This window comes from Lepisma saccharinum, chromosome 8 (genome assembly GCF_977018435.1).
Source record: "Lepisma saccharinum chromosome 8, izLepSacc3.1, whole genome shotgun sequence".
Lineage (NCBI taxonomy): Eukaryota > Metazoa > Arthropoda > Insecta > Zygentoma > Lepismatidae > Lepisma > Lepisma saccharinum.
This window is the reverse complement of record NC_139236.1, coordinates 83,306,929-83,334,721: the sequence shown is the minus strand read 5'-3', so window position 1 is coordinate 83,334,721 and position 27,793 is coordinate 83,306,929. Positions and strand designations below refer to the sequence as shown.

The following is a 27,793-nucleotide window of genomic DNA, read 5'->3' as shown; positions in this document are numbered from 1 at the left end:
TCTACCTGTGACTGAAGTTAGGTGAAGAGCTAGTAGGAAAAAATGTAGTACATTCTTTTTATCTTTGTGTTTCCAATAAGAAAATGGGATTTCTAAGAAAACACACAGTAAATCATGAGCAGGATTCATATGTCACTTAAAACTGCATGGAAGGGAAAGACATGGATAACAATGTGCACTCAGTTCAACTCCTTGAAGGCAAGTGCAGTAGTTTGTCTTGTCTGCCCTTAGCTCTGCAGTCATGTAAAGGCAAAGCAGTGACATCACTTGTTGTAATGGCAACCAACGTAACACAGCTACCTTTGTGTGCATTGATATCGCTTACCGAGCTAAAGTTGTGCACTAAAGGTTTGTGCGGCAGAAGCTGTTGCCGAGAGCACGCACCACTAACAGACTACAGTGCACAAAATATGTTTCTTTTTATACTAATACAGTAGAGTCTTGCTTATCCGACATAAACAGGCCAGCAGAATGTCGGATAATAGGGAGGTGTTAAGAAAAAGGCTATTAAACGTTAAACTAATGTTATAATTTTACACATTACGAACATAATACAGTAATCAAGTTTTACAACAATACAGAAAAAATTAACTGGAAAAATGAACTTACAGTTACAGAATTGTCTGAAGTCAAACACTTCAAGAGTTCAGTCCTGTGATGATTGAAATAAATTTTTGATCCTAGTCTGCTTTCCTGACGATTGCTATTTCTTTCACGTGGTAGAGTCAGGAGAAACTAAAAATAGACTACACTCATGCTCGCAACTTGCAGTTCTTGTTTCCGATTGATGATTTTTTTTTTCCGGTGGTATGTCGAATAATACGGAATGTCGGATAAGCGAAGGCCGAATAAATGAGACTCTACTGTATATGTAATAAGGATAATTTAATAAAATCATTTTCTACATTAATATGTGGTGAAGTGCTGCTGCACTTACTTCACTTGAATAGCCATCCACAACTGACTAGATATTAAGGGAGTGTTACTTTAAATATCCATAGTTTTAAAACCAATTTATGCACAGAAAGGGAAGTACAGTTTAATGTGGACTCAAAGCACTGGCATCCAGGATTCATTGATTACAAAGAGACAGTGGCATCGAATGAGCAGATGCAGTACATTATACAAATTATAATAGCTATTAGAGATGAACCAATATGAATCTTTGCCAATATCGATAAAGAACTGATATTAAATTTATGGATACCAATAACTAATATGTTACTGATCTGATAAATAATTGCAAATGTAATTTGGAGGAAAGCATTATTTCTTCTTTGGGTTTATCAACATCCTTAATTAATACAGGCCATAATGTTACTGCATTTCCTTTACAAAACTAGGTCATGTGGATTGTATGTTATAAATAAAAAAATTATAACAACATTTTCCATAAAATTACAGGTATTTATGTACATGAGTAAATTACTGGTAGTTGGCAATTTTACCAATAATCTGATACAGTGATATGCCTGTATTGCCACTACTGAGAATTTGCCAATTAATGTCCCACCTGAATAGTTATACATAAGTTACTGTATAAATATATTTTATAATGATATCCTATCAGTAAAGATATATTCATATCAGTATATTCATATTATCCAGTGTTTTCTGCCAATTCTTAGTCATTTTGAGCATAAATAATTAGATACCTTAGGTATCTTACAAAATGAGTAGGGACAGGATGGGATGAAACCTGCCATTATCCATAAGAATATGTGTGTGTGGTGGCTCAGTCGGTAACACGTCTGACTACCATGCTAAAGGTCCCGGGTTCGATCCCCGGCCGGTTCAATTCCGGGAACTTTTCTAACGATGGAAGCGGCCCCGGCACCTACCCAGCGTCGAATAACATGGGTACCTGGGGGAAACCCTGGGGGGTAAAGGCAGTCAGGGGCATGATGCTGATCACATCACCCCCACTCACGACCGGATCAAGAAAGTGTGGGGCGTTACCCCCACACCTCCTATACGCCTTCATGGCATGGTGCTATGCACAGGGGAGCACTTTACCTTTTTTTTATATGTGTGTGTGTGTGTGTGTTTGTATATACTTGTTAGATAGTGGTATATTATACAGCATGTCCCCTATTATATTGTAAAATATATTTAAAATTGGATTTGAGTGTAATTTTATTTGAGAAAAATACTTTAAATTATCGACTCTGAGGCATGCACACATCACCCGATGCTCTCATTTATGTACACGAGGTTAAGTTGTAACGAATAGGCATATCAGAAAGTGTGCCTTGCCAGTTTTCAAAATCCCTGCAAAAAGTCAATGGTAGCAACTTCTATGGTATATTGTACTGTTTTTCCATCACTATAATCATAAAGAAGACATATTTTGAACTATCAAACCGTAATGGGCAATTTTTTCCCCTCTTTTCAAGGATATGGAGGAGCTATGGCTGGATCAATGGCAATGGGAGCTGGTGGTTCAGGTGAATATTACTATTATTAATACATTTTAAATTTTGTGTACTTGAGAATTGAATCTATTTTTCACACAATTCACATTCTTTAAAGGAAAATAAGCTGGCCCCCATGACGGAATGGTTAGCACATCATGCTACGACGTCAGGGGTCCTGGGTTTGAATCCTGGCCTGGGCATGGATGTTTGTGAGTGTCCATTCATCATATCATCACTCATCCCCATCTTCACATAGCCAAAAGATGCACAAAAGGCAAAGTAAAATAAAGCAAATGAATCAATGAAATTTAAAATAAAATGACAGTACTCTAGTTGGTAACAGATTTGGAGGCAAGGAAGTTGTTTATAATAATTAGGGCTCGGAAGTTGAAGACCTATAAATTGCCAAAAAAATACCAATAAAAAGACCTAAGAATATCAAGAAAAGGACCTAAAAACGGAAAAAAGGACGTATAAATGTGATCCAAATTAATTAATCACTTCAGTTTTAATTACATATTTAAAGAATAAAAAAAATAAAAAAATTCTGGTGGTATGGAACACACAGTGCGAATAAACTATATGAATGAAATGCATCTTCTTTCAGACATTATATATATTTTTAGACTAACATAATTAATTTGAAAAATCATATTTGGCCTAACCACACTAGGGTTACAGAAATAGCACTTCGGAAACCTTACCTCAGATATTTACAGGCGTGTGCTGTCTGACATCATCACTCATTCACAATTATCCGAAATTGGCCGAGAAGTGATGGAAATGGGCCAGAGTCACCACTAGGTACAAGTTTTCTACATTCCAAACATTTCAAAGCTGGCTGGATAGACTGAGCACATTAGTCAGTTGACTTTCTATCTCACCACTGAAGTTTCATTGTTGCAATAAATGCAAAGTGGCAGAAAAGTCATGTTAAATAACAAAAAATGCAAATACAACGTAACAGAGAAGAAAGCAGATGGAGAATGCAAATGATGGAAATATGATCAATAAGTGTATTAAAATAATCAAGAAGAAGATTAAATAATAATAATAAAATAATAACCTGTGGCGCAGCAGCCCTTGACAGCCAGGGCCTACATACCAACTGCCAGCCTCACTCTTAAATGCAACAAAGGTGGGTCGTCATCTAAGGTGACATGTGGTCAACATGACGAACCCCCAGACATTGTAGGTCTCCATGACCACGCTACACTATTAATTCGTAACTTCCCAATTTCCTCATGATGGTGGAGGGTGGCGACTGGTCCCAACAATTGGCTGAAATCTCAGGAGAAAAGTTGTTACGCTTCCCCCAGGAGACTTGAACAAGTGTGCATCCTGTAGCACAAGCCCAAAGCCTGATGCCTTAGACTGCGTTGCTACGGTGTACAGTGAATATCGAGTCACCACAATCTTGTCACGACTAGCAGACATGAAATTTTTGCATAAATTCATTAATGGAAAAATTAAAACCAAATTCCTAGTAAACCAATTTCCTCTACTAGTACCCGCACGGCCAACTTGCAACGTAAAGCTCTTTCACATTCCCGCTACAAGGCTCTCTCTTCTACAGCAGTCTCTTTACTATATGCTCCCCCATTTATATAATAACCTGCCTGTAAATATTGATATTTTCTTGTCAGAACACTGTTTCCGACAATCGCTAAGAATCGTACAAACACCCGAATGTTTTAAATTAAGGGATCGTAGATAGGCTATGTGAAGCCTGATATTCGAAGTTATTTGGCTGCGAGAGGTGTATCATAAGAGGGGGGTATAACTCTGAAAAGCTATGTCTACACTTAACCAAGCAAGGGGGCTAGCCCCGTGAAATAAGAACACTCACGATTAACTTTAAACACTACAATTGACTGGTCTGGCAAGGGTGTAAGAGAATGAAAGACAAGGATAGAGGAACGTTCGTTACCTGTAGATCTCGAAGTGACGATCGACTCGCTGGTTCGTTGATGAAACTCTCTTGAAATAAAACTCCTTTCCGATATTGTACTACTCCTCGCTGTAACTCCTTTTGTAACGTTCGGTAACAACTATTCACGCCATAACTTTCTTATTTCAACGTTGTATAATTCCGAGTCACTAACTGTGCACGCGATAGATTTCAGATACCGACTGGGGCGAGAAATATTCTCTCAAGCTATTTAAACGAAATTCGAACTTCGGCCGTTGAGAGGACGCGTCTCTCAATAACGGTGCTTCCAGCATAAAGCTGTGTTTGCAGTATCTTTCCTGCGATTCCCGAAGAATTCGTATCCGCTGAAGATCGCAGGTGGCATTTGCTTGAAAGAAGCTCTTTCCAGCTTCTTTCATACTCGGGCCCTTTTTATGAAATGATTAGGCTATCGGACTATGGCGCCCGGGGTCCCGGATTCGAGTCATGCCTTGGGCATGATACGGAATGTACATGTAACATTTTTTTCCTCTGCCATCTTATATTGTCTTGTTTTTATTTTTATTTTATTCTTGTTGCTACACTTTCAGTATAAAATGGTCTTTCAGTACTGTATCTGAAACTTTAAGTAAATAAATAAATAAATATTTCCCTCCACACATCATATGTTAAATATGATAAATACAGAAGGGAAGTAAGAGGATAGATAGAAAAAAATTAAAATTAATTGAAATAATATAACTGGGACATTCTATTGTCATTGGTGGGACATGTGGACTAAATTTTTGAAATTAAAGTAACTATTCTGCTCATAATTAAGCAACATTTTTCTTAGTTTCTGTGCAATGAAATATGAAACTTGACACTGTTAATTAAGCATAAATACCCTTAAAATATTTTGCCAGATTTGTAGCTACATGAACAATTTTGTGTCATGTGTGGGACAGACAAAACACTGCCTCTTCACTTAATAAGAAATTTATTTTAATTTCTGTGAATTGTCAAATGATGAAAAATAAATTATTTAAGGCAAATAGAGAAGGTAATTGACCTTTGAATATTCTAGTGGAGGTGAGGGGAAAATGTAACACTTAAAGGTGAAATGAATTGCTTTTTGGTGTCACGGGTGGGACACAATAGAAAACAGAAATAAATAAAAAATTTGAAATAAACGAACAATATATTAAATACCTTCTGGCTTCTAACTTAATTATGTCCCAGATAACACATAAGTTAACTGCAAGTTAAATCAAATCTCGATTTAACATGCAGTCAACTTATGTGCTATCTAATACTTGAATTTTTATGCAAATGACAATTTGTAGATTGCCCATTATTGTTTAATAGTTCAAAATATACAGCATTGTATACATCCCATACTTAGAATAATGAAGTCTTTTCTTTTTACTTTTTTAAATTTGGGATAAATAAATCCTCAGGAAATATAGTAACATAAGTTTTTAATACTTGACTTACCATAAATTGAAATAAAAGGTATGACAATTGAAAATCTGCGAAATTTCATTGCAAAAGGTTTGATTTATTAGGTACCCACGACCAGTTGGTATTTTCAGCTCCAAAACTGAGCTTCCCCCATATTTTTATCAATGTAGCAGTACATGCAGCTTAAGATAGGCAGTGGCATGCCCAGGAATTTCAAAAGGGAGGGGAGGGGGTTACATATACTTTTTTAGTATACAGCCCTGTTTTTGCCACATTACCCTGCCTTTGATTGGGTTATGACCCCCACAAATCCCTCCTTGGGCACTCCACTGAAAGTAGGCTATTTATTTTGGAGTGTCAAAGCTGGTAGAATATATTATCTTTTGTTTCCTTTATTTTCCACTTTTTTTTTCCAAGAAAAGACATTCGTTGAAATAGATGTGAGTCATGCACAGCAGAAGATTCAGAGACATGTTTTGATAGGATGTGAGGCAAGCCTGGAATTGATCTGTGCATGTACAATCTCTGCTGTCATTCTTCCTTTGCCTAATGTGCTGAGAGTAGTGACTTGTGAATGTTTGTTATCTATGACAGGAAATGGAGTGTTCTGTAATATTTTTAACTGGAGAGGACTGTCAAAAATACCCTTTTCGTAAGGTTCCCAAAGACCTAACTAATCTTAACAAAGTCAGTGAAAATGATAACACTTCTTAGGTCAAGACTACAGGTGTATGGCTTAGAGATAATATGCAAATACCATTAAATATAGCTTTTTAGATGGTAAAGTATGTTGTGATCTTCAGAAGTACCACTTAAAGAAAATGTTAAGTAAGGTAAGGTAATAAAAAGTGTCAAGAAAGCCTTATACCAGTTAAATCAATATGCCTGATATGTTGTAGTAAAAGTTTCATATGCGGAGAAAGTGACTCCCTTAAATGCCAGAATTGAAATCATGTCTTTGTGCCAAGCCAAGGAAAACTAAAGGAAATGCATGATGTCTGTTCTGTTTTTTATGCAACTGGGGAGGCTGATTGCAGAAAAACAATAAAGTGATCTTGCTCGAAAAACTATTCACATCCTACAAGGAGTGCAAAGGAAACTGTAAAGTTGCTTTTCACTAAGTATTAAAACTGAAGAAAAGGAAAGCAAGTGTGACAATTCTTTGCTTGGCCAGTACAATCATATAATTGAAATTATAAGAAGAAAAATGTAAATTAGAAAAAAAACTAATGTTGAAAAGGTCAGAATCATCAGTTTGATTGCTACCACTTGGTCAAGAAAAAATATGTGATGAACTGAAGGTTTCTGATAATTTACTTAGGAACTTGGTGAAAGAACAAGGAATCCTGCCTGATTTAACAAAGAGAATGAATAGGACAATACCAACTGGTCATGGGTACCTAATAAATCAAACCTTTTGCAATGAAATTTCGCAGATTTTCAATTGTCATACCTTGTATTTTCAATTTATGTTAAGTCAAGTATTAAAAACTTATGTTACTATATTTTCTGAGCCTTTATTTAACCAAAATTTAAAAAAGAAAAAAGAAAAGACTTCATTATTCTAAGTATTGGATGTAGTTTAACCTTACTTTGCAACGTCAGAAATTAGGTGACATACGTTACCTCATATTGACCAAAACGAGTTGAATCTAAAAGTTGAGATTTTTACTGTGAGTTAGGTTCATGAAGGGCTTCCTATGTGCCAAATTTCAGAATTTTTAAAGGGGACCCATCTGAATTATTTAACTCCGAAAACTGTCAAAATTCAATGAACGGCCATGTTTGAGCCCATGCTGTAAAAAAAAGGGGTGCATTTCTAAGCACTGATATTTTATTTACAGACACCCTGCAGGTAGGTCTACAAATGAAAAAAAATTCAAGCCTTAGACTAAACCCCTTCATTAAAAAAATCGGGCTTAAAAATGCAATTTTTTAACTATTGTTACCCTATTTTCCACCATAATTTTCATACTTACGATGCAATTTCAAGCAAAACATACCTGAATATCATAGGAAGTATACTTCATCAGCTACAAAATAAATTTTGTTTCAGGTCTCTAGCTTTAATGGTTTTTGAGATATTAATGTTTCTGTATACTGCTACATGAGCAAGAAAAGCCATGCGCCATGTTGGAAAAATGGCTGCTCCAGGAGAACTAAAGACAATAAATTTTTTTGAACATTGGTTTTGATATCTAGAAACATGTACAAACCTATGTACTAAAAATGAATTTTTTCTAAAATGGTCATGCAACCACCATTGGATGGTTTGGCATGGAATGACCCTTACGTAATATAAGTCAAAGGTAGCAACTTTTATGGTGTAGTGTACTGTTTATTCCATCACTATAAATGTAAAGAAAAACATACGTTGAAACTATTAAACAATAATAGGCAATTTCTACTCTTCCCTAGGATATGGTGGATCTATGGCTGGTTCAATGGCAATGGGTGGAGGTAAATGTTACTATTAAAAATATTAGTTTATACTTGAGAACTGAGTCTATTATTCACACTCTGAAAAAGAAAATAATAATACAGTGGTCCCTCTATAATCTGGCACTTCGCCAATCCGGCTCCTCCGGTAGTCCGGCATTGATGAGTGGGGAGCGTGAAAGGGAAAACAAGTTACTGCATTTTGGTGTCAGAGATCTCAGCATGAGGTAAACACTAGACTCAGTATAGCAATCTGTACACGTCATTGTTGCACACACAACCTCCACGTGCACAGGTTTTTTGTCTCTGTGTTAATTACATGTGAGTGCTGTGAGTGAAAAAAGTCCCTACAGAACAAACTAAAACATAAAACGTTATCTCTAGTTTAGAAACACACCATTTTAAAGAGGCTTGAAAAAGATGAAAGTTAGTGAATCTCGCTAATGAATTTGGAGTAGGCCGTGCTACAATACATGACATAAGGAAGAACAGTGAAAAGATTAAATCTTTCTTACATGCGTACATATTTTGCAATATTTTGTGCAACAAACATAGGTTTTGCTATTAAAATGTTTTTTTTAATGAACCTCCACTAATCCGGTGTTTTCGTTAATCCGGCAGTCCTCTGGTCTGATATCTGCCAGATTACTGAGGGATTACTGTACTCTAGTTGTTAACAGATTTGGAGGCAAGACAGTTGTTTATAATAATATGTATTTGTAAACACAGGTGTAATAGTTTTTCTTGTATGTACGCATTGCTTGCATTATAGAATTATTTTCCTGTAGTTTACGGTTATTACAAGCATAAGAAAACAGTTTTTCTTTTTTCTTTTTCTTTGTGACGTTTCAGGAGAACACACGCTCCTTTCATCAGACATTTATTTTCATTTTGATTAAAGATACAGTTATAACAATGGTTAGTAATTTTTTAAACAAAAAGAATCTGTTATATAATGGATGTTGTCAATACGACCCATCATTGCAACTTTCACACATCCTGCATACAAACTATCCAAATATTTAGTTGAAAGACTTGCTATAATTAAACAACAAACACCATTCAGTGTTAAAAATGCATTTGAAGTGAAACAGAAACTAAAAAATATTGTTTGGAATAATGAGTATCGTATTGCAAGTTTTGATGTTGAAAATTTATATCCTAGTGTCCCAATAGAAGGTGCCACAGATGCATTGCACAGATGGCTTATTGAGATGAAGGTTAACCCAGTAGAATCATGGGAAATGGTTCGATGGTTTACTGTATGTGCAAATTACAATTACTTTATATTTGATGGCAAAATCTATCAGCAAAGTAATGGTCTATCAATGGGAAACCCAGTATCCGGAATCATCTCCAGCATTTTCCTTCATTACATAGAATCTCCAATTGTTAATGCCATAGGTGCGGATATCAAACTCTACATCAGATATGTGGATGATGTGCTAATTATCGCTAAAAATGAGAACACCATCATGGACGTATTTAAATTGTTAAATGAATCGCATCATCGCATAAAATTCACTTGTGAACCCATGAATAACAATGTAATTTCTTTCCTTGATCTGCAAATTAAGACAACTAACTCAACAATTCAAACATCAGTCCATAGGAAAAAATTAGCGGGGGAAAAATACATCCATGCCAAATCAGAACATTCGCGTATAACAATGGATAACATATTTTTTAATTTTTTCCTGAGAGCACAAAGACTATGTTCTAATAATGAGGATATCAAAAATGAAGAAGAAAGGCTCTTTAATATAGCAAAAGAAAATGGTTTTCACACTAACAGAATAAACCAAATCAAAAAACAAGTTGCAAGAAAACTAAAGGAAAAGAGAAATACAGACAAAGATGAAAAATCTGTTGAAAAGAAATTTGTGTGCATTCCATTCCACAAGGGATTCTCACATAAAATTGCAAAAATTTTTAGAAGTTTTAATTTCAAAATTGTTTTTAAATCACCAAGAAGTTTGGAATGTACATTTAATGAATTCAAAATGAGAAACTCTCTACCAGATGTGGAAACCACAGGAATATATAATATAAGTTGTTCATGTTCAAAAGATTATGTGGGACAAACAGCAAGGAAAATGGCAATAAGATGGCATGAACACGATTTGGACATTATAAATCTAAACCCAAGAACAGGTTTGTCAAGTCATATCATCGAAGAGAAGCATTTGATTAAAAAGAGAAGGGTTTTAAAAAGATTAACGGGAAACACAGAGTTGAATGTCTGGGAAGCTTCGTTCATTGCAGAAGAACACTGGAATAAATTAAATAATGAAAATGGTAACATAGATCCAGTATGGAGTTTTCTTTTTCACAAATGGAGTAAGCCACCATCTTTAAAATTTAATGTAACAGAAAACATCAAGAGACTTTGTGAAATCAATGATGAATTTGAATTACCTGATGATATTTTGGATTCATAATTTTTTTTTTTTTTTTTTTTAAAAAAATCTAAAAATCTGAAATAAAAATAAAACAGACTGCTTTTTTCACAGTTAAGTTGCTATATTACAACAATGTAACATTGACAACATCCATTATATAACAGATTCTTTTTGTTTAAAAAATTACTAACCATTGTTATAACTGTATCTTTAATCAAAATGAAAATAAATGTCTGATGAAAGGAGCGTGTGTTCTCCTGAAACGTCACAAAGAAAAACTGTTTTCTTATGCTTGTAATAACCGTAAACTACAGGAAAATAATTCACAGGTGTAATGTATGTTAATGACTAAAGTTGGATCTTTAATTTTTTTCTAAGAGGGGCATGTAATGTGCTATAAGCACATGGCAAAATGCAACACATGAAATATAATGGGCAGACTTTTCGACATGTTAAAACTAGCACACACAAACACACAAATATATAATATGTACATGTACATATAATATACATGTGTACAAACATATATGTATGTATAGGTTCATATGTTTGAGACCCAGCATGGGCACGGAAGTTCTTTCCAAGTGTCCTTTCATAACATCCTCATTGTCGCAATGGATGATATTTAACTTGATGTTATTATGCTGCATTAGCTGTATCCTAAGGCTGCGGAAATTAAATATTTCCAATCCTGAAGAAACAAAAGTTCTTATTAATATAAATTATCCATCCAATTAACATTTTTGCACTTCCGAATCTGTAGTCTTATGGTTAAATAATAATATCTATTTGTCAAATAATTGATATTTATTATAATCACATTGAGCTTAAATAATTTAGAAACCCCCAAAATAAGTTGTATATTGCACAGTTTGTTGATTCCACCATTGTAAGTGTTAATGTAATATTTTGAAGAATTATTATTAAATAATTTCTGCTTTTTTCCCAGGATATGGTGGACCAATTGGACATCATGGTGGTGGAGGTGAGTATTATCATAAAAAACTAGGTCTGTCAATACCAGCGAGTAGTATTGGTATCAGAAAGTATTGATTGGATTTTATTTGCCTATACCTGCCGATACTTTTCCGGCATTTTGATCTTTCACGGAGTCCTCAAAAATTCTGTTTTATACTTTCTCGGAGTCTTAATTATCCCGGAAATTTTGCAAAAATCGAAGTTTCTTTTAATGGTGCACTATTGTGAAAAACCTGCATTCTGTGATAACAATCATGCCTCGCAATAAATTTTTTTGGTCACATAATATTAATTGTATGAGAAAAAATAATATTTTTTTTTTTGTCTTTTTAGGATATGGAGGAGCCCTTGCAAATTCACAAGGTATGGAATTATGATTGTTCCCAAAATGGCTGGGTTTTAATATTTTTTAATAGTAGAACATTTGTATAGCTTTGTACATTGTAGATATTTCCAAGGATTTTATAAAAATATTTGAACTATTGGTTACCACTTACTATTTGCAGAAATTATAGATAGGCCAATATGAAATTTTATCTAATACTAGCTGATTGCCTGGCGTTGCCCGGGTATTTATTTATCCCAATCTTCTATTAGACAGGAAAATAATCAATTGTAACTATAGTGTAAAATTAACTTGGAGTTGAACGGCATTGGGAGTGTCACTATTCATCTTACCGACCCCAAAAACTATAGATTCCACACTAATATCGGTTGTTTTCGATTATTTTTACATGTCAACCGCTTCCCACCCCAAACCCTAGGGGTGCCAGGGGTGTCTTACCCCCACAGTATTTCTTTCGAGATTGCAAGTGATAAGTGTACCAAGTTTGGTTGAAATTGCTCCAGGCGTTCGAGAGTTATTGCTGAACAAACAAACAAACACACACATATACACATATACACTCAAACATCGATTTTTATATATATATATATATATATATATATATTGATCTAAGTTTGACAAATATCGATAATGGCCATCATACTAATGTGATATATTAAATGACAAACATGAACTTGAAATGCTCATTTGTTGCATTAGAACCAGAGGAACGTAACTCCAAAATGCTGTTTTTAGTTTTGTTTAAATTAACTCCTCTCAAGAGCTCTATTTGAAGTGAGATCGACATGTCTCCACTTCTGATCCTCAGCAGTAAGATGGAGTCATGTATCTCCTATTTACTGACTTTTTTAAAACCTCTCTCCTGTAAATTTGATAAATTGAAGTTATATCCCTTTGGTTCACACAATGCATTCATCTAGAGGAGAGTGAGAAAAAAGTGAATCTCTCTCAAAAAACATGCTTTGTCACCATACTTTATATGGAATCAATACTACACTAACAGAAAGTATTGGGTTTTATTACGAAGGTATGCTTGATACAAGAGGGAAGTACATTTTTGAAGTGTGTTTTGTTTGTTTACCATCATGAACTGTTGCATGTATTTATTTTAACCATTTTTCTATCCAAAATAATATACTTCATACAATTTGAATCTCACACTTTCTCAAATACTAATGTTTTCTTGTTTAAAAGCTGATGTAGTTAATAACATACAGGGTGGCCCATGTGGTCGGCGGCCATCTTGAATTCAACTTCAGAATTTTAAATGGGAAGGGGGTGATATGGTATATCAAATCAGGCTAGCATTTCACGAGAAATGTAACGGTGAAGATTTTTTCGACGTATATTTAACCAGTAAAAAGTTATGACTGAATTCTTGTACCAATTTGCTCCTTTTCGAGGTGTTAGAAAAATGCCTTAAGATTTGTTTAGTGCATCGGTAATACATCGAGATCAAAGTGATGTCTAGGGAGAGAAGTTCGCATGCCATTGCACGTGATTTTAATCGGACACATCCACAAAGAGCTGCGCATTATGAATGGTTGTCACGAACAATTTACAGTGGGACGCTTCCATTGAATTAAATGTCCTTCACAGTGACAAAGCTAATGTTTATGTTCATAAGGAAGTTCATAAACAGAATATGCGACCCTTGTCATCTGATAACTAACTTTGGACAGAAACTGCTTCACAACGTTCCCATAGTGTTCTGGTGTTCCTCCCTATTGAAAAAAAAAACTGTAAAAAGTACCTTCTGTAACGTGATGGTTGCTTACCTGCTCGTGAAGCAAGCACGGAGCAAAAGGTCAGTAGAGACCTCTAGTGGTGACTAGTATAACCTTTTTAACAAAGTGACGCAAGGCGTACGAAGAATGAGGAAGTGTGAGGCTTTTTCCACGTAAAATTATTACGTAATACTTTTTATTACGAATCGCGTGGGAAAAAACGTCACACTTCTTCCATAAGCAAGGATGAAAAAAACTGTTTATTTAACAAATCCAAGTAGCCCTAAGCATTGAAGGTTCTGTTGATGAAAAATTGACTAACCAATTGTGTTCCACACAGCACACCACACCATTAACTTACCAGCACTAACCATTCAGCTTTGATCTATCAAAATTGGGTTATCAGATAAAAAGCATCGAATATTCTGTTTATGAACTTACTTATGAGGACTTTTCATTTAATGAAAGCGTCACACTGTAATTGTTCGCGACAACCATTCATAGTGCGCAGCTTTTCGTGGATGTATCAGATTAAAATCTTGTGCAATGGCATGCAAACTTTTCTCCCTAGACATCACTTTGATCTCAATGCGTTACCGATGCGCTAAACAAATTTTAAGGCATCTTTCTAGCACCTCGAAAAGGAGCAAATTGGTACAAGAATTTAGTCATAACTTTTTACTGGTTAAAGATACATAAAAAAACCTTCACAATTGCATTTCTAGTAAAATTCTAGCCTGATTTGATATATCATATCACCCCCATCCTATTTAAAATTCTGAAGTTGAATTCAATATGGCAGACATCAAAATGCCCGCCGAGCGTGCAGGTGGCATCAATGTGGTTCCCCCTTGGCCTGGCAATGATTGGTCATCACTATATCCATGTTGCGCCCTGCAGTGGCCTTGTACCGAGGGTGTTAAGTGACTTTTTGAGCCACCCTGTAGTTTACTGTCAGACTAAGTTATTGAATTATTGAAAAGTTAATAAAGATTTCGGTATAGAGCAATAGTTGAACCTGGATCTGTGGCTTTTTGTGTTAATGTGCTCTCACTGAACTACCAAGTCATCCATATACCTAAGTAGTGAAATTGGTACTGACTCAGATATAAAGTTAATCCCCAAATTTTCATTAACTTGTCAATAAATTAGCATCACTGACTGGGTACTAGATTCAATTCATTGCAAATACTGACTTCATTTGCTATGGTATTGCTAATGAATAATTTCGTTTTTTCTTTTATGCAGCTTATGGCGGTGCAGGTAAATGAAATATACTCTTTTGAATCCAAAGAACAGTAAGAGAATACTTAATAACATTGTTATGAATATTCGTGTTTGCTAGTTGAACTCATAGCAACAAAGAATTTCTATTTTATGTAGAAGAAAGTAAAGTTATTTTATTATTACAATAATTATTGCCTGGATTATTAGCAATTGGTGCAAATTTCTCTTTATACACAAGCTACATTATTACATATAAAGGGTGCTTTTTTTTTAGAGAGGTGGAGAACTTTAAACTGGCAACACTGTTTTCTGTGACAGCATAGAAGGCAGTTCCCACTTGTTTCGAGGTTAGTTTGGTTTGGCAAGTCATCATGAATAGACTCATGCCGGAGCAACGGTTGCAAATTGTGCAACTGTATTTTGAAAATCATGGTTCCGTTCGACAAACTCATCGAGCATTACGTGCAATTTACAGTGCTCATAATCGTCAATCTGAGCGATTAATTCGAGGAACTATGGATCGTTTTGCAATACATTTACTCTACACGATAATAAGCATCCCGTCAGACGTCGTACAGTGCGGACAGAGCAAGCAATAGGAGTAGTGCAGCGTAGTGTTGATGATGATCCAAATGCCTCGATTCGTCATCGTGCTCAACAATTAAATTTGTGTCCATCCACGTTATGGAATATTTTGCGTCAATATCTTGGTTTACGTGCATACAAGATTCAACTGGTACAGGAATTGAAGCCACATGATCATCATTCACGCCGTACATTTGGTGAATGGGCTGAAGGACAAATTGCTATTGATCCACAATTTCATTTGAAACTTCTGTTCAGTGATGAAGCACACTTTTGGTTAAATGGTTATGTCAATAAACAAAATTTCCGCATAAGGAGTGATGGTAAGTAATCCACAAGCCATTGTCGAAACACCATTACATCCAGAAAAGGTGACCGTGTGGTGCGCTCTATGGTCCGTATGTCTTCAACAATGATTTTGGTCAGAGAGTGACAGTCAACGGTGCGCGGTACGGGGACATAGGGACATGATTACTAACTTTTTCGTGCCTCAATTGCAAGACATGAATGTGGCAGACATGTGGTTTCAGCAGGACGGGGCCACCTGTCATACAGCGCATGCCACAATTCATTAACTGCAAGAAACGTTCGACGACCGAGTAATTTCACGCAATGGCCCTGTTAACTGGCCACCGCGTTCATGCTATTTGACGCCGTTGGATTATTTTCTCTGGGGATATGTCAAGTCGCACGTCTACGCCGATAAACCAGAAACAATTGAGCACTTGGAAGCCAATATTCGACGCATTATTGCCGACATACAGCCTGATGTACTGCGAAGAGTGTGTGAAAATTGGACCTCCAGATTACGTCATGTACGCGCCAGTCGCGGTGGCCACATGCCTGAAATCATATTCAAACATTAATGCCATAATATGATCTGTAAAGTACAACCAATTACATGGATATTGAAATAATTTTTCTGTGTTTTATTTTAACTTAAAGTTCTTCGCCTCTAAAAAAAACACCCTTTACAATTAAATTCTGTTCTCTAATATTATAAACAATTTAATATACTCTACATCTATATGCTTCATTTGTGATAATGTGATTATATTTGGTCTTGCCTGCGGAGGAGGGTGCATGTGTGTCAAAATGTATCAATGGCAATGTTCATTGAGTAAACAATATAAGGTTTCTTAATATGTTTTTAATAAGGTGACACCATTTTTTATAATTTATTTTCACTTTTCTTTCATAACAGGTTATGGTGGGAGTAAGTCTTTTTTTACTTTTTTAATAAGTGCATTAATTTTGAGTGAATGAAATTTCATTTTGAGCAAATCTATATTGATCAAATTTCAAATATTTGGAAATAGTATGGAACGACAAATTTATCTAATTAACCACTTTTCTAATGGGAGGATTTAGGAGGTACCAATGTGCCTTATAATTTCTAAGACTATGATTTATGCATGCAGATCTGTATGTATCTTACATATGTGCACAGATATGTAAACAGAATATGAAACTGCAGAAATATGTGGTATACAAAACTAAAAAGAAGGTTATCATTAGGAATTTCGTGACTGTGTGTACAGAATGAATCACTATTGTATATATTTTTTTCACAGCTGGTTTGGGCTATGGTAGACCACAAGGTAAAAGTTATAATTATATTATTAATTATAATTAATGTATGTTGTTCTTAAAGGTTCGCATAACCACTTTTTGTAGACTGAAAATAATCTAACACATATATAATTAAGAAAAACATTAAAATTTCTCTAACGTAAAGCACAGATTGTGCAGATTACATATTTTTAAATTTTTTTGTATGTAAATTTTAGTATATTTTACTTCGCTTTTCTGCCACTTTTGGCCAATTGTGAAGATGAGGATGAGTGATGACATGAAATTCATGAAGGGACAATCACAAAGAATGCTCATGCATAGTGAGGGATTTAAACTTGGGATGCCTGGCATCATGAGCACTGTGCTAACCACTCATCGGCCTATCATTAATTCTGGAGTGGATATTTAAATGTATTTGCAATTTCACTGCAAAAAGCAGATGAAAGGTGGTAGTGAAAATGTAATAATGCTTCACTATACTCTATCCTGGAAATCTCTGGAGCAAAGCTGTGCATAATGGTAGAGAAGGGGAGAAAGTGAATGGGCAGATCAAAGCTGTACATGCTCCTGCAAATGGCTGGTAGCTGCAGTCGCTTCTCCCCTTCATGCAATTATGTGTTGATTGGTCGAGTCCTCTCAAGTAGTACTTGCACAGAGACTTGCTTTCGTTCACTTCTCCAGAGATAACAACGACAGAGATTAGGGATGTCTGTAAGGAGTACCTTAAATATGTTAAATGTAAGAGAGGATTAAGTGACGCCTCTTTGATAGATCCAACGTCAAACAAGTTTTCAGGAAATATTTTTTTATGTGAGCTCTTTTACTACTATTAACTTCATGATTACCAGTATTTCATATTCTTTTCCTATAATTCTTACTTATATATTTTTCTTTTTCACATTTGATGGCTGTTAGAATAGAATAATAACATAAGAAAACATATTGCTATCAACTATAACTCTGCACCTGAGAGAAATTTGTACTTGTTAATTGTTATGATACAAATTACAGCAAACAAGTAACAGTACTTTCTTTTTTATCTGCACTCAATAAGCATTATAATTGCATATTAAGGAATGAATTACTAATTCTATTACTAAGTAATATCAAAGAATTAGATATTACATCAACTCCAACAAAATAATTAATCAAGGTGTTATTTTAAACTAGGACTAGATACAACTGGCTGTGGGCTCTCTAGGTAGCTTAGTTGTTAGAGCAAAGAGACAATATACCAGAGACCCAGTATGAGTAAAGATTGAGCTTGGATTCTTTGTTTAAATTTGTGTAGTATATCTCCTGTGTATGTGCCAAATCATTTCCACACTGGAAAATCTTAGGCACGGTCAATAAACAAGTGTTTCAAAGGCTAAAGATTCCACTGGTAGCACTGGCAGAGACCAGTTCACATGAGTAAAACAGTGGAACGTGAAAAATCAAGCAAAACCAGTAGCTCAGTTGGTAGATCAAGGGCATGGTATGCCAGAGACCTGGGTTTGTGTTCGGGTGGAGCCTGCTTTGTTGCTTCAATTTCAAAGTGATTCATTTACTGACCTGTTTTTGTATGTGTGAAGCCATATCTGAAATACTGTTCTACTAAATTTTGAATTTATTCATTGCAGGTTTAGGTGGATATTCTGCGGCTGGAAGTAAGGCTGTTGCTCTGGGTGGTGGAGGTGAGTCATATTACCCTTGCACAGATATGCAATGGTATTTCTAGAATGAAAAAAAATTGCTGCTCCTCATGATTGATTGATTGATTTAGTTTATTTTACTTCGCGTTTTGTGCCTCTTGGGCTAATTTGCGAAGATGAGGATGAGTGATGAAATGATGAAATTGATGAATGGACATAACCGGGATTCGAACCTGGGACCCTTGGCGTCGCAGCGCGATGTGCTAACCACTCGGCCACAGGGTCGGGCTGCTCCTCTTGAGTTGGTTCTTTGTGGTGATGCAAATGATAAGTAACAAATATTGACATAGTTTATTGTGAAAATCATTCATAGTTAATTGTAACAGGAGCAACAAATACAGTATATTAAAACAAAGCAAACAAGTATTCATATTCATGCATGTATGCTTTATTCTGGATGAAACAAGGTGCCTTTAAGCTTGCTGTCAGAAAAAGTTGTGTATATAAACATACCTGAATTTATTATATTTGTCATTCTTCTTAGTCTATTGTAAAAACTCATATTCAGGTCTTATATGTGAACAATAAGTATTTCATAAAATATAAAAAAATGTTTACTTACGTTATGTGAGTACGTTCCGTTTGTAAAAGCAACGTTTCAGGGGTCTACTGCTCCCTTCTTCAGGCTCCTTGGTGCAAATTTCTGATTTTGCGATGTGTTGACGTTTGCTTGAATTTCTTCGGTTTTGGTGAACCAGAGTGACACCATTGCATGGATTGCTGCTTCAACTCACGAGTGACGTACGATATCCAGGTTTTGTCTCCAGTCACTATGTGAGAAATCAAGTCATCCCAATCAGTCCCCCAGCGGGCCAAAAAATCACGTACTGATTTCATTCTTTCGTCTTTGTGAGTGTTTGTCAACATTTTTGGCACCCACCTCGCGCACAGTTTGTGATAACCCAGATTATCCGTTACAATTCGGTACAATGTTTTATCAGACACTTCAGGGAACTCCTTGCCTAGATCAGTAATAGTGAAACTGCGATTGAATTGCACTTTCTCATCAACACGTTGCACAAGGTCATCCGTCTTAACACTAGGCCTGCCGCTCCGCTCGTCGTCGTGAACATTTGAATATCCTTCCCGAAAAGCACAGCACCATCGTCTTACCTTTCCTTCACTCATTACTGTTGGTCCATAAATGGCACACAAATCCCTATGAATGTCAGCTGCACTCAATCCTTTTGCGTTGAGAAATCCAATAACCACCTCACCTCGCATTTGGTGGGATTTTCTATTACAGCAGCCATTTCAACTTCCTGCTACTCACACATACGCAACTCCACACTGAGAAATATACCTCTGTTGCAGACACAGAATACTAAAGCATGCTTCTGTGCACGTGCAGCTTCGTCAGGGTTGCCAGTCCCAAGTAAATAATTATCGGCCCTTTTTTTTTTTTTTACATGTGCCTCATACTACAGTGCTTTTCACTGTCAAGTCTTCCGTTAAGCAGCGGCTAACACACCAGGTGGTGGAAGGGCGTCTGCTGGCATTTAGACCCACAGCTGTATGCTGACCTTGGAACTGGACACGTCAGTGCCTCAGTATGCAGATAACTGGTGTCCAGTTTGCACATGTTTGTGAAGTGTTAAGGTGTTAACAAGTGTTTTAGATTGTTTTTTTTTAGTTTACGTACTTTTCTGCGGTCTAATAATGCCACGCTACCCGTACAATTTAAAACAACGCATTTTTATGTACGATTCTTATGTCATTAAGAATTCTTGTGGGGATATCAGAAGGTGTTTGGCATCGAAATTCTCAGATGTTCCTGTTCCACACAGAGACAATGTTCGAGAACTTACGAGCAAATTTAGAGAAACAGGGTCTGTTCTTGATAAGAAGCGAAGGGTAAAACATTGTGTGCTTACTGGGGAGAAACTAGATGACGTTGGAGCACGACTGGAACACCCTTTTCAAAAAACCCTCCGGTGCCTTGCACAAGAAACAGACATTTGCATGGCGTCTGCATGGTGAGCTACCAAGCTTTTAAACCTGAAGCCATACATTAGAAGAATTGAAAGAATATATCAGGAGAGTGATTGAAGCAATTTCGGAAGAGGAACTGATTCGTGTTAGTGAAAATTTTCTTAGAAAATTCTGTAATATCAATTGTACTTGTATTTGATTTTATTTATTACATATTACATAATCATGTCCTTTTGTTCCAACAGGTTATGGTGGAGGTAACATTTGATTTTTTTTTTTTTTTAAGTATTGTATTTTTAGTTAAACTTTTACTTTTGACCAATCTGTCATAGTTTTATTGCAAATATTGGGAAGTTTATGGTCATGTCTTTTGGGGTTAGATCAATGCTTTCATTTTAACATTTCATGGTGAACTGTATGAAGTTGTAAGATATTTATGATATACAACCTACGACAGGGGCATGACTGAAAAAAAATTTGGATCATAATTTTCATAAATGGTGCGAGTTTATAGCGAGAGAAATAGTGTGAGGGAGGAAAGAAGGCGGCTATTAATTTTATTATTTTAGCCTGTTTGACACTATTCCTAATGTAGAATTATACACTAGGAATTGTACTGCACAGCGCTGAAATATTTTTCTGGTGCTTCTGAAACAGACCATGGAGTTGTGCTGCGACATGTGGGATGAATGAAGTTAACAATTTATTCTTTACTAGCCTACATTTTAAAATGCTCTATAAGTTGAGATATTAAAGATATATCTTGTGTGAATTGAACAATTATGCAACTCAAGGTCCATGCACTAATTTGCAAAACTTTAAAAATATGTGACAACACTTTATTTATGACTTACTTTGCCAAAGGCTTTGTCTTTTTTATGCAATGTTATTATTTCAATAGGTTTAAAGTTCAGAAAAGTTTTTGCTTCAACACAGACTGTCAATTATTTAGATAACACTTCTACTCCATCTGTAGCCAAAAATTGACAACTTTGTGGTTAGATGTTATGTAAAGTGATCAAACAAAGCTAATTTTCCAAATTTAATTTTAGTACTAAATACTACCACTTCAACGATATTTTGGGGAAAGTTTGAATCTCGCCACAAAAAACATCAGCATGCCCTTGTTAATTGGAAAAATATGAAATGATAACTATTTTTAGCTTATTAAAACTCATAAAGCAATATTACGTGTTCATGTGAAAGTATTAATTACAATTACAATTACTGCAATTTGTTGGATATTTCATCAATCAATCATTAATTGCTATTTTCATAAGATGAACAACTTTCTTTGGTAAGAATTTGTTAAAGAATGATAAAGATGCAAAACCTTTGAATATGCACTCTTGTTTTGATAAGTAAATAGAATGTACTTGAATGCAATAATTTTGCAGTATGTAAATCTCAAGGCTGTTCTTAATATTTCATGAAATAAGAAGTAGCGTGGCATTCTTTAAAAATGACATATTTTTTTAGATTAATTTGTGCTCATATTTTGATCTATATGATATGATTTCTCCACTAAATATTTGCCACACTGAATCTATACACTATACATTGACAGTAAATATAATTAGTACATGGTTTTCCACATAAAACTGGTACTCGCTGTATTGTTCATTACAGGAGTACTGTACGCAAGACACCATGAATTATAGAATATGAAAAGCAAACATGTAATTTTCTTGCAAATAATTATTAGATTGTCATGAATTATGAACATGTAATGAATTATGTAATGCTCTTTATAGCTGGAAGTATGGGTATGGCTCAAGCTAGAGGACAAGGTATAGTTTGAGTTTAGATTAAAATTATTTACCATAAATGTTTTTGTTTATTTCATCTGTTAAGTATCTATAAACAAAATAAGTGTATAATACCCATTCTATAATAATAATAAGATACATTGAACACATTAATAAAGATAAAAAGTTTTTTTCTGATGAATTTATATTATTAAATTTAACACATTCAAGTTATACTTAACTATAACCATGCTTGTTCAATGTGTTTGGAACAAAGCTATCCAAAGAGAAAAGTGTTTGGTTTCATGATGTTGTACATTGGGGGGGGGGGGGGGGGGGTGCTGCACATTCGACATGTTCCTAGTATAGCCACATGGTATCACAATGAATGTCAGTGTGTACTCTAACATGTTGGCCTCCAAGCAACAATGGCTAATGCTAAGAGGAAAACATTCTCTGTCATGTATTTTCAGAGTAATTTTCCCATTGCCATTGTGATTGATTGATTGATTTGCTTTATTTTACTTCGTTTTTTGTGCCACTTTTGGCTAATTTGAGAAGATTGGGATGAGTGATGACATGATGAAACTGATGAGTGGACCCTCACAGACATCCATGCCTATGCTTGGATTCAAATCCGGTACCCCTGGCATCCTAGCACAATGTGCTAACCACTATGATATGGGGGCCAGCCCATTACCAGTGTTTCTCGGCAATTCTGTCCAAAATTTTGGAAGAATCGGTTTCATTTGCAAATGGTTCATGCCAAATTTCAAGAGACATGGTATCTAGGTATGAGGAAAACAGTGGTCACATTGAAAGTGTGTATCGGAACAATCATTTAAGCAACGATCATTGACATATTGGTGAATGTGTGATAAAAGTGGGATATTTTGTAAATGTCTGTGAAGGACAAGCGAGGCACATATATTGAACCTTTGTGATGCATGTTGGAAAAAAAAACATGGAGATTTCGCAGTAACTACTGCATACAGCATTTAAAAAAAACACATTTTTTTAAAAGTAAAAAAGGAGTAGCTCAAATACAAACATTTAGTTGAAAAAGGACCCAAATTTAAGAGAGTTTCTTCAATTTTAGAGAATACAACCCACCAAAACAGTAAGAGGAGAAACTTTATACACAGCATCACAGTGTACAAGCACCTGCACAAATGAAAGACTAACAAAATCCAAAGTTTATGAGAAGTTTGTTGTTCAAAATATGCATACACACATGCACAGTCAATGTTAGATTGATTGATTGATTTAGTGTTTTAAGTCCAAATGCACAGTAAGGCCAATCGGAACTGGACGTATAGTTTAAAGTTGGATCTGAACCACTATGTGCCTCCACCGGGTATCGAACCCAGGACCCCTTGATTACAAGGCGACGATGCTACCACTGTGCCATCGGGGAGGCCTAACCGATGTTAGAAAAGTTCCATCTGTAATGTAGATATGTACACCGAAGTTGTTCCAATATGTTGTATTCAAATACCTGCATGGTTTACCTTGATAGATTGGGTGGCTTCTTTACTGTGGCAGGAGGATGTCTATAACACATCTTGCATGCTGTGCTGATTTAAGATATTCATTTTATGGGAATATTTTCACATAGTAGGTACTAGGAAAAATATCACAGAATTTTCAATGTGCATGACATTACACGACTTGATTAAATATTTCACTGAATTATACCATCAAAATACTGTATAACTCTTTTCCGTATTTTTCTCAACAGCATATGGAGGTGGAGGTAATACACAACTACTTTCTAAATATCTGTAAATTTTATCAATAAGTAAATTACAAAATTGTACACTTAGTTATACAAGCTATGTACTGCATTGGCACATAATATCGATAAAAGTATTTGCAATTTTACCAATAAACAACACACTGATTGGTCTGTACTGAGAGTGTGCAATTAATCTGTTCCTTTCTAGGTCTTATTTCATTTGATAACGTGTATATAAACAAATGAGAGATAAAAACAGAAAGCCTAATTATATTAATTAGGTGTTGTCAAAATTGAAATAGTTGAAGCATTTGTATGATTTTAAGAAATATTTTTGTATATTACAAGTTAAAAAACAAATTCAATTAAGACTTACTCAAAGTTTCTTACATTAAAACTTGACTTTAATAAATATAATATAATTAATTCTTCGTACTTTCTTTAAATAGGTTATGGCGGAGGTAAAAATTTAACTTTCTTTAACACTAATATTTTTAACTTTCTAATTAATAGTCCTACTTTGCATTCATTGTTGGTATTTGGAGTTCCAATATATTATTATTTTGTTTCTATACAGTTCTTACAGATTTGAATGAAGCATGTTAGAATTTTATGTTCAAGTTTCTATTTATATTAGAACTTGAATTTTACGTGATTCAAAGTTTTGTGCAGTGCAACACATCTTGCAAACAATTTGCAATCGAAATGATGGTAGGTTCTAGGAATACCTCTCTCATTGTTTTAATTAACTTAAGCATAACAAACAAAAAATAACTTAAACGAAATTAAGTAAATGTTGCTAAGAGATGTTATAAATTTTGCACCCCAACATGTATGTATATTTAGTGTGCTCTTGCTATCACAAAATTTTGTTATCAGATCATGCAAAATGCATATATAAAAAGTAAATTTTATGTTCATAATACTCAAGAACAAAATAATTTGTGCACAGAATGTCATGAATTATTATATTTTCACAGCTGGCGCATCAAGTTTAGCAGCTAGTCGAGCACAAGGTATGTATTCCTTCATTATTAAGGGAAACATAAGAAATGCTTTTAGTAGTTCATTTTTTAACTTGTGTAGTTCAGTTGAAGTTAAGAGGACAAAATATAGTTCTTTGTTAGTATGGATAGCAATTAGTTAATTATTACTTGTAGAAATACTATTTTCATTATATTGTGTGTTAAACAGGTATTTTAATCTATATATACAAGTAATAGGGATGGGTCAATATGAAATTGAAATTTTTGCCAATATTGATAAAGTACTGATATAAAATTAAATGGCATATTCTGAAAATTTGACCTCGTTTACTGCAACAATTCTTATTTATTGTATATACCATATTGGCCCAAATATAAGCCGCATCCTAAAATTTGAGGGAGCAAAAAAAAAAAAAAATTATACCCGAATATAAGCCGAAGGAAGAAAATAAAATTGGTCCCCTGAAAGATCATCTCGTTGAAAGTGCATTTTTCAGTTTCGACTCAGCAGTAACCCAACATCGCACATTAGATTCGTCAAGTCCATATTTACTTTCGGCCTCTCTGTTGCTTTAGCATAATGAACAACTGCAAGTTTCAAACTTGCATCATGACTACGCCTTATTCCCAGGCTTAATGATGTTTTCTTCTCCACATGATCGTTCATATTGGTGACAAACCTGTAGATCCACTTCAGTAGAAATGAATACCTGTATAAGCTTAGAGAAGAACGAACACAATCTTAATAAAATCACAGAGTACGTTATCAAGAATGCTGACAGTTTTTACAATGCCCAGTTAGAAACAACAATGCTGTTGTTCCAGTTAGAAACAACAATGCTATTGTTGTATAACATTATGGTATCTACAATGCTATTGTTGCATTATCATTATTTCAAATGAAAAATCAGTACATTTTGAACAGCATATGGTTTGACGAAATGTCATATTTTTTTTTAGGTCGCGAATATAAGACTCATCCTAATTTTTTACAATTAAAATTTGGATAAAATTGCCACTTATATTAGAACCCAATACGATATTTATTATATATTAATTAGATACATAATAAATCCAACACTAATGCAGGCATGCAAGTAAAGCAAAACAGAATTCCAACTGCTTCAAATTTTGTGGTAATTTCTTGTGTATGAAAAAATTTGGTTTCCTAGCAGTAAACCAGGTAACATGATAAACCATGAAATGTATTGATACTAATAAACAATACTTTACTGATCCAATATAAAATTGCAAATATTTCTTGAGCATGAATAGTTCATTACCCTCCTTAATTAATCCACCTATCCAGATGATGCTAATGAGTTTTCCCATTTAATCAAAACTACATATTTAAATATTTACTGTACAAAATTCGTACAAGCTATAAATAGTATCTTGGAAAGCACTTTAATTTTGCTTGCTGTAAGCTTGTGCAGCCTTGAATAAAGCAAACTAGTTACCATGCATCACACTTGGCAGCAGACTTGCCAAATGATGCCTTCTGTACTTGCCTGAGAATATGACACAAGAACAAGCTTGCAGCAAGCACGTCCTATCAAACTAACTTTGGCAAGTTATACACAACTGAACAGAGGTACTGGGTGGGCCCTAGCCCACCCTAAAATAGTCTCTGCCCAAATAGAATTATTACATGCAGGCTCTATAATAATTATTGTAAAAGGACACAAAGTAGCCTTAACAATTGACTAACATAACTCAGTTTCACTTTTAAAGTGAAGAATGCTTCTACATTCTCTATCTCGGTTGGTTGAGATATGCAGTAAGCATGTAAAGAAAACATCATTCGGTGCTTTTCATCAACCTGGTTTCCATTCTTGATGATTGATGTTCTCTTCTCTTGTTTTTCATAAAATTTCGTTGACCGTAATTTTAACTCTGCCCTTGGGTGGAGCAAGTGGAGTGACCATACTATGAGTCATCTTCTGGGGGTGCCAAATAATCAAATTAAACTTTTAACACACAAAAATAGTGAGAAAACACAAAAATAATAAAAAAATATTGAATAAATTTGATTAAAATGGTTATTCCAGAATTCTATTTACTATTACATTAACTGCGAAAAAGTGAGTTTTGGTAAATTATGTTTTTTATGTGATCAGTTGAAAATGACTTTTCCCATTACAAGAGTCATTTGTCTTATAGTAGAAGCACAGAGCAGCTTTTCTTTAACCCCTTAAGTGTGGAATTTGTTGAACATATCCTTACTGGAAAATGTAGCTTTTTCATCAAATTCAGTTGAACAAAATTTATTGAAATAATACACCAATATTTGAATGCCTCTTTCTTTTATAGTTTTTATCTATACAAAGGCTTTCAGATTTCACGACACATGTAAATAATACAATGATACACAAATACTTATACAATACAATAATACCAACATACAGTAATACACAACATGTTGGTGTGGTGGCGATTAGAGGTGAAAGGGGACAGTTGCACCCCACTTTTAGCCACTTTTGCCCCCGCACTATGCTAAATCATATCTACAAAGGGAAATATACTGTCTTTGCGTCTCCCCCAGTTTTGGAACCCAATCGCTGCCACTGGCACCTTGGCATATATGTACTTCTAGTTCATGTAGAATATTTCTTCCTGGTGTCTTTTCGTCTTCTTCCTCTCT

The 27,793-nt window shown here is 34.8% G+C and overlaps 1 protein-coding gene across 1 annotated transcript in view; it reads left to right on the top strand.

Annotated features, from left to right (window-relative positions):
- LOC145991870 (uncharacterized) overlaps positions 1 to 27,793 on the top strand; it is a 169,722-nt gene that overhangs the window by 109,933 nt on the left and 31,996 nt on the right. Inside the window, exons 38-49 of the mRNA XM_083127906.1 lie at positions 2,397 to 2,447; positions 8,191 to 8,232; positions 11,563 to 11,598; positions 11,925 to 11,954; positions 14,913 to 14,927; positions 16,681 to 16,692; positions 17,051 to 17,077; positions 18,674 to 18,727; positions 20,923 to 20,934; positions 22,432 to 22,467; positions 24,613 to 24,624; positions 25,144 to 25,179. Coding sequence (XP_082984032.1) covers positions 2,397 to 2,447; positions 8,191 to 8,232; positions 11,563 to 11,598; positions 11,925 to 11,954; positions 14,913 to 14,927; positions 16,681 to 16,692; positions 17,051 to 17,077; positions 18,674 to 18,727; positions 20,923 to 20,934; positions 22,432 to 22,467; positions 24,613 to 24,624; positions 25,144 to 25,179 — 363 coding nt within the window. The remainder of the gene's footprint in view (positions 1 to 2,396; positions 2,448 to 8,190; positions 8,233 to 11,562; positions 11,599 to 11,924; positions 11,955 to 14,912; positions 14,928 to 16,680; positions 16,693 to 17,050; positions 17,078 to 18,673; positions 18,728 to 20,922; positions 20,935 to 22,431; positions 22,468 to 24,612; positions 24,625 to 25,143; positions 25,180 to 27,793) is intronic.